We start from the raw sequence: 9,121 nt of genomic DNA, 5'->3' as shown, positions 1-9,121 counted from the left end.
AACATGCCAGTCACAAAGAAGTGCTGAGGAAGGGATGTCTAATAATATTACTGTGTTTACCTGGTACTGGGTTGCGGAAAATAAGCTGAAAAAGTACATAAATAAAAAGAAAACGCCAAGATAAATGGGATGAAGTTAGCCAGTTATGAGTTTTGGACCACTAGGAATTTGAAAATATAGGCAATGGTAATTTTCGTAGTATCAGCATAAATCGCGTATAAATAAATGAATACCTTTGAATAGCTTTGACACATGATCAAGTAGTAGCTGAGCAATGTTATGTTTCAGTTTAGTCGTAAATAAAGAAGATAAGAATTTTTTAAAACATGGTGAAGCGGTGAACGGTCCTCGATACTGTACTTTCCTTATGTGCGGCTAAGTTGAAGCATACAGTTATTCAACAGGTGTTTGATATTATGTTAGAGGTTTTTCACACGGTATTTCTACCATTTTAAACGCGATTTGTGTTAGTACAACGATAATTATTAGTGTAGATCATTCAAATTTCCTTGTAGCAGAAAACTTGCAAGTGGCCATTCCTCCTCAACCATGGAAGTCTCCATTAAGCTATAAAAAAAAAAAAAAAAATCAGTATTAAAAAGACGTCCTGTGGCTGAAGGGGCTAACACTGTGACAGTATAATAATACATTCCATAATGCTGGGTAATGAAACAATATATGAATGAATGAGGATATAATACTGAAAAACTTCATATTATGCCATATCGGGTACTGGTCACTACATGAAAGATCTGCAACCATAAAACACTGTAATGTCTTCCTTATTTACCTTGTAACCTGATCTTCAGGTAAATTTACCTGAAGTTCAAATAATATATAATCTAATGTTTTTCCAATCTTTTCATGTCCTCAAATATTTCCTTATAATCGAGTATTCAAAGAAATATTATATGTTTAGGTTCTTACATATATCCTGACTACATAATATTTCATTACAAATTGTTTTTAATAAAGTTACAAAATCTTATCTTCTTGTGTGTCTTCTAGGTTGTTACCTGTATTCTTAGAATAAAATCTTTCAATAAACATTCTAGTTGCTGAATGTATCAGCACAACATAATATTCCAATATACCCTCAAGTTTATATGTATGTATCTTGGCAACCAAATACTACAGTACATCTTGATTTTAAATATATGCAGTCTTCTATGTTCAGGGGTGTATTATGACGCCTTTCTGTTCTGATAGATTTTCCTGGTACTTGAATATACTGTACAGTATTTTGAAACCCTAATTCTCTGGGCACTGCTGGTTCTTGAATGATTCACAGGTAACTAATATTCCAATACAGTACTTGTTTTTGGTTTTTGAATATATTCCTCTACAGTAATATATAATTACAACATATCTCCAAACATGTTGAATATAATCTTAAAACTAAGTATTCTAAAACACCATTATTGTTTAATATATTCTTATATCTTGAAACTATTGCATATTTATGTTGCTGAATAATGAATATATCTTTAGACACTAATATTCTAGCATATCATGTAGGTTGGTAGCCATAAGCTCATGTGCTAATATTCTAGTTAGCTCTTGGCTTTCAATATATCGTAATAACAAATTTTACTATAACAACTTGGCTTTCAGATATAACGTATTTTTATAAACAAATCTCTCGTGCAGATTCATCATTCTAGTTCTTGAATATCACTTTGTAATGTAAAGATCCACTATATTTTTATTGTTCTCTTAGCTATTCAGAAGAAACTCCTAAAGACCAAATCTTCCAGCCCCCCTATCACCTGCAAAAAGGGTCCAATCTTTAAACTTTCATTAAGGTAAAATTTTTTCTTACAGATTTCAAGAGTTTGAATTTACACACCTGCAAATGTATGTTTCACTCTCTTATGACGTACGTAACCCGCAATATCGATCGTAAAAGAACTTCAAAAATAATTGTCGCACGTAGTGAATGCAAAAAGAGGAAAAAATCACGCCAAAGTAAATTTTGGTCTGATGGATTTTAAGAGCTTCATTTTACACACCAGCAAAGGTATATTTCACTCTCAAATATTCAATGGTTACTGCACAATTGACTTTAAAAAAAAGTCACTCCTCACCGTGAGCAAGGATGGGATGTCCTTGAGAAATAACGGGGAATAGGGAGGCGGAGGGAGTGGGGGTGCACAAGAGAGGGGGGAAAGGGAGGGAATATATTTGCCACACACACCCAATATGGTCTAGAAGGGGTATGGTGGGTAGTTTGGACAGGAGGGGACACAGAAAGCAGGATCCAAGGAGGCAAAGGGTGATGGAGAGATGGCCTGGGGAGGGGGGGGTATCCCCACACCCAGGGAGGGGTCCGGATCATGCCTCCCACCACATGATCTCGTAATTCCCACTGACCAGGTCCCATATACGTTATAAAAGAGCCAGTGCTACCTACTGCCAGTTTTGGATAGCCTCTGTACCATCGACAGAGATAGGACTTTATACGACATTTTCCGTAAATGTCGTTCAACAGCCATAGGTCTTTAGGACAGATGTGCCGAAACTTAGGTGCTAAAGAGGGATGCCTTCGTGTGGTGACATCGATATGAGCAGGTGGTGGAGCTGGCCAGTTATGCAAATGTCCCTGACTCACCTCCCTAACCCCCCAAGGAGGATGGTGGAACGTGGAAGAAGGGTAATTTCGGCATGCAGTCTACCGAGTTCATGTTGAAATGAGCATGAGATTGCAACTACCAATACTACTACTGCTACTACTAGTCCTACTACTACTAACAACCAAAACACATGGAGTTTCATTGCATGTAGGAGCTGGGATGCGGGTTGTTGGTTGTGGTTGTTGGTGTTCCTGGGTTGGCATCTGTGGGAGGCACTGGCACTAAGCCTGGTCCAGGTCGAGACAGGCCTGAAGCTGTTGGCGTGGAGTACAAACATTTACAATCATTTTATCTCTTGGTTCTTGGGGTGAGCACACATTTGCATTTATTTTAACTCTTTGGTCTTGGTGTGGAGAACAGACATATACAATTATTTTATCTCTTGGATCTTTGTGTGGAAAACAAGTATTTACTTATTATAACTGTTTGGTGTGGTGTGGAGAACAGACATTAAAATTAATTTTAAGTCTCTGGTCACTGTGTATAGAACAGACATATACAATCATTTTTATATCTGCTATTGTCATGTTTCCCTTAGGTGGAGAAGCTCTCTTATGATAATTGTAATATAATGAAAATTTCTTGTTTCTCTTTCTGTACGAGAATAATAATCAACGAAGTTATTATTTCTTTCCTCAGTAATACAATTTGTGGTAGGTAGGGGTGTCCACCGTCCCCTCACTCTGTATACTGCTGCTTTGAGGTGGCTCTGCTGTGAATGACTAACCAAATGGTTTCCTGTAAGTCAGGAAACCACTTATTCCATTGGATGGTAACCATTAGAGCACATAACGTCTTGTGGATTAATGAACTAAGGCGCTCCAACCTGACTGAGAAAAACGGTTTAAATCAGAGGGATTGTTGGAGTTTATTGCTCATAAAATACCATTAGTGGGACAGGTCACTCTGCCTTACATGTCGGGACATAAGCCAAGCCCCGGACAACTACACTCCTGATGGGACAACAAAGGTTTGGGCGATGGATGGATGATATGTACACTGGATGTCTCGGGACTTTAAGCAATAATTTCAAGGGTGATTCTAAGGTTGATGTTGAGAAAAAAATGCTATATTATCATAGGTCCCATTCTCCACCATTACGGAGGTACATTTACTAACCACCTTATGGATGAACCATGAAGCTAACCATTTTTGTCTATAATATTATTATTAATAATTGTAACTACACAATGGCTGAGAACTGATCCTATGTTGACACAACATTAATAACTCAAATTCAGCATTAGAATCACCTCCTGAATATGCTCCACCAAGTATAGGGAAGTACAGTGACACCCTGATACACACACACACACACACACACACACACACACACACACACACAAACACATACACACACATTTATATATACATATAAAAGAGTTGGTATTGTAGGATTTCTAAATAACAGAAGTCTTGCAGATAACACTGTTAAATCCATCAGTGTATCTGACAGAGTAGCATGGATTGTAATTACATAAAGCAAAAAATAAACCCAGAAAGTAATACAAGTATATGCACCGACTTCTTAAAGCTCAGATAGAGAAACAGAAATATTTTATGATGACATCTGGAAGATGAAAAGACCACATATACCATCAGTGCTCATGGGAGACTTCAATCAATGCAAAAGTTGGGATATTAAAAAAGAAAAAAAAAAAAAAAAAGGAAAAGGAAAAACATGTATGGAAAAATTCGGGGTGGGAGAAAGGTATGAAAGAGGATAAATGGTGGTAAATTTTCCTGAAATATATAACATGAGAATATTGAACACACTCTTTCCCGAAAGAACTGAGAGAAAATTGACCTGGAGAGGTCCAAATGGAGAAACGAATAATGAAATCGACTTTTATAGCAGATAAGAACATGACGATCATAAATGTCACAGTTATCAACAAAGTAAATATAGCAAGTGATCATAGAATGATGGGTTGCATAGCCAGATTCAAATTCATAAGTGAAAGATGATCAAAAATTAAGATATGCCCAGTAAAAGTAGACGAAAACAAAGCAGCCTTGCAGGTAAAAATAATCAACCTATTTCAGGCTAAAAGTTAAGCTGTGACATTGATAAGTTGAATGACAGACTAACAAAAGTGCTAAGAGAATCAATGGAGAGGTAATAGGAAAAGTTAATAGTTCAAAGCCAACAAGAATTTAAAACATACACTCGTACTCATCTATTTATCTATATACCAAGGCTGCTTCCCCCAAGGAAAGGGAGGTAGCCGAGACAGGACGACACACTCCCAATTTACTCATCCATTCAAACACATTCATTCTCATCTTAGCCCCAAAGGGGAGAAAGGACAGATCCTCACTGCACCACACCGCACGAGGGTCAACTGCACAGTGAAATCAGTGACATCTGCAGCAGGGCCCGACAGCAAAGCTGGTTTACCCCTGCCACATCATAATAGACCCATCCCCTTACTCTCACCTGACCTGATCAGCTAATCAGACCAAATGCGGGAGAATATCCCCTCAGGGCTGCATCGTCATTAATTCATTCACAATTTCTCTCCATTTATTTCTGTCAAGCACAGCCACTCTTCCTTGCTCAACAGACATCCCTCTCACATCCAGCACTCTCTTTCCACTGTCCATCCATCCTATTCGTGGTCTCCCTCTCAGCCTTACACCTCTCACATCAGATCTAGTTATCTTTTTCACCAATCGCTCATTATCCATTCTCTCCATATGCCCAAACCATCGCAACACCCTCTGCTCAACTCGATCAGCCATCTCCCAAACAACTCCAGTCCTCCTTCGCACTTCATCATTTCTCACTCGATCCATATGCGTCACTCCACACCTACTCCTCAGACACCTCATCTCCATTACATTCAAACTTTTCCTCCCTGCTACACCCATATTCCATGCTTCAGCCCCATATAACGCAGTCAGTACCACAACACCCTCATACAGCCTTCTCTTTACATCCATTTTAAGCTAAAGACATCTAAACACTTTTTTCATTCCTGCCAGCACCTTTCCTACTTTATTCATTCTAAACTTCACTTCTGCATCTATTCTTCCATCCACAGCAACATGCGACCCCAAATACTTAAAACAGTTTACCTCCTCAAGCAACTCACCATTCAAAACCATATTCATCCTCCTACCATCTACTGACCTCGTACACTTCATCACTTTACTCTTATTCTCATTTACTTTCAATTTCCTCCTTTCACACACCCTTCCAAACTCCTCTACCAACTGTCTCAATCTCTCCTCTGAATCAGCCACCGGTGCAGTATCATCTGCAAACAGCAACTGCTTCAGATTCCACTCTCTATCACCAACATTCACCAGATTCAGACCTCCACCTAACATTCTTGCATTCACCTCCCTTACAACACCATCCATATAAATATTAAACAACCAAGGCGACATCACACATCCCTGCTGCAGCCCCACTCTCACGGGAAACCAATCACTCACAGTATTCCCACTCTTACACACGCTCTACTATTTACATAAAAACTTTTCACTCCTTTTAGTAACCTACCGTCAAGTCCATACATTCTTAAAACAGTTCACAAAGTCTCCCTATCAGTTCAATCATACGCTTTCTCTAAATTCATGAATGCCCAAAACACATCCTTGCCTTTCGGCAACTGCTTTTCACACTCTTGTCTCACAGCAAACACCTGATCCACGCATCCCCTCCCTCTCCTAAAGCCACACTTCTCATCACCAATAACTCCCTCTGTGCCCTCTCTAACTCTCTTAATTAACACTCTACCATATACCTTACCTACAACACTCAACAGACTTATACTCCAAAAGCTAGTACATTCATACTTATCACCCTCACCTTTATACAACGGGACCACACAAGCACTTGCCCAGTCAAATGGCACCATACCTTTCACAAAGCACACATTCAACAATCTTACTAACCAGTCAACAATAGTCGCTTCACCACCCTTCAGGCATTCCACAGCACACTCATCCATACTTGCAGCTTTCCTTTTTTTTTTCCATCTCCTTTACTGCCTCCTGCACTTCCTCCTTCGTGATCAAAGAATCATTCAACTCTCCCAACATATTTATTCCTTGCACTGTTCCATCCGCCACAATCTCAGCCTCCCTCTCCTCCTCTACATTTAACAATCTTTCAAAATACTCTGCCCATCACTTCCTTACTGCATCCATCTCAATTAACATCCTCCCATGCTCTGCTTTTACTCTCTCTTCCCTCCCAGACTCTCCATTTCGTATCTTTTTCACCTCCTTCCAAAACATTTTCTTATTCTGTTGAAAGTTCCCAGTCAACCACCTACTCCACCTCTCATCTGCTGCCACTTTAGCATCACGCACAGCCCTTCTCGCCCTATTCCCCTTTTCTTTATATCTCTCATACGACATCTCATCCTTCCTCTGTAGCCACACTTCATATGCACGTCTCTTCTCAGCCACAGCCACACTTACTTCCTCACACCACCATTCACTTCCTTTTCTTACACCAACACCCACACGCCTCACACCACACATCTCTTCTGCATGCCTCACCACAGCACTCTTAAACAGCTGCCATTCCTCCTCCACACTGCCATTTTCCTGATCTTTCACTGCGTTCCACTCATCTTTCAATTTCTCCTGATACTCGATCATTTTCTCCCTTTTATCCAACTCACTCACTTTCAAAACCTCCCTGCCATACCTAACCCTCCTAGCTCTCACCCATCTCTTACCTACTCTTAATTTTCCCTCCACCAGGTAGTGATCAGACATACCTCCACCCTCCCCTCTCAGAACTCTCACATCCAACAATCTTCCTATTACATTCCTGGACACAACAACATAGTCCATCAATGCTCTATCAACAACCCTTCCACCCTCCTGTCTCACCCATGTATACTTATAAATATCTTTCTTCTCAAACAGAGTATTTCCAATCACTATCTCTCGCTCAAAGCACATCCCTATCATTCGTTCCCCATTTTCATTTCTTCCAGGCACACCATGCATACCAACTACACCTTCAACTGCTACATTTCCCACTCTAGCATTAAGATCTCCCATCATTACCACATTCACATTCGCCCCAAAACTCTGCAGACACTCATCAACATCATTCCAGAAAGACTCCCTCTCTTCTTCATCCCTTTCTCTATCAGGCCCATATGCACTCACAAACACCCACAACTCACTTTCAAATTTTGCTTTCACCCACATCAGTCTCGATGACACCTCCTTTCATTCAGTCATACACTGCTGTACTTCCGGACTCACTAACAAGGCCACACCTTCTCTTGCCCATCCTCTATCAACACCTGACAATCTCCCATTCACACTTCCAAACATAGAGTCACCCCTCCCTTTCATCTTCGTTTCACTCAAAGCTAACACATCCAACTTTCTTCTCATAAACATTCTCCCAATCTCCTCCCTTTTAGCCTCAATCGTACTACATCCACGCACATTCATAGACCCAATCTTCAGGGTAAGGGGATAACTCAACCCCCATCCCTTTCTCTGGCCTGTCTCTTTTTAGGAACTAAAAAAAAAAAAAAAAAAAAAAAAGATGAAATAGAAAGAGCAGAATTAAATAAGCTTATCAACATGAGACAGAAAGAAGAAAAAAGAAAGGGAAACATGGATGAGCTCATGGAAACCATCAAAAAAGGAAAAGTCTGAAACAGGTCCCAAGTAAAATGGCAATAGGAAAGCAATAAATTATATAACTGAAACAGGTCCGAAGTAAAATGGCAATAGGAAAGCAACAAATTTTATAACTGAAACAGGTCCGAAATAAAATGGCAATAGGAAAGCAACAAATTATATAACTGAAACAGGTCCCAAGTAAAATGGCAATAGGAAAGCCACAAATTTTATAACTGAAACAGGTCCGAAATAAAATGGCAATAGGAAAGCAACAAATTATATAACTGAAACAGGTCCGAAATAAAATGGCAATAGGAAAGCAACAAATTATATAACTGAAACAGGTCCGAAATAAAATGGCAATAGGAAAGCAACAAATTATATAACTGAAACAGGTCCCAAGTAAAATGGCAATAGGAAAGCAACAAATTTTATAACTGAAAGACAAAAATGGTCAAGTCATTAAATGCAGAGATAGGATGGTGATGAGAGTTGAAGAATTTTACAAAGACCTGTATGCATAAAAAACAATAGTACTAGTAGCTGACTTTTCAGTGGACATAAGTGAAATACCTGAGGTAACACCAGACGGAATCAACATTTCTCTTAAATGTATGGAAAGTGAGAAGGCTCCAGGAGAAGATAGAATGATAGCATTTTTAATATCGAATGCAGGAGTAGAAGTATAAAACAGGCTTGTCCACTTGTTTAATGGGTATATAAACAGAAGAAAATTCCCAAACCATGGTGTAATGAAATAGTTATTTTGCTTTACAAAAAAGTTTACTCAAAAGATCTTCGTATTATCGACCCATTTGCTCATCATCAGTTATTTACAAACTCTTCACTAAAGTCCTTAAGAAAAGAATAACAAT

At 39.1% G+C, this 9,121-nt stretch overlaps 1 protein-coding gene across 1 annotated transcript in view; it reads right to left on the bottom strand.

The window, feature by feature from the left end:
• Positions 1-1,206: 1,206 nt before the first annotated feature.
• Positions 1,207-9,121, bottom strand: part of LOC145391904 (uncharacterized) — a 59,142-nt gene continuing 51,227 nt past the window's right edge. The window contains exon 5 of the mRNA XM_080266399.1: positions 1,207-2,887. Within this exon, the coding sequence (XP_080122525.1) occupies positions 2,855-2,887 (33 nt within the window). The 3' untranslated portion in view covers positions 1,207-2,854. The remainder of the gene's footprint in view (positions 2,888-9,121) is intronic.

Source organism: Coenobita brevimanus, chromosome 20 (genome assembly GCF_032717465.1).
Source record: "Coenobita brevimanus isolate Jiangsu-jjx chromosome 20, ASM3271746v2, whole genome shotgun sequence".
In the NCBI taxonomy this organism is placed as follows: Eukaryota; Metazoa; Arthropoda; class Malacostraca; order Decapoda; family Coenobitidae; genus Coenobita; species Coenobita brevimanus.
The sequence above is the reverse complement of the archived record's forward strand: the minus strand, read 5'-3'. Positions and strand labels throughout refer to the sequence as shown.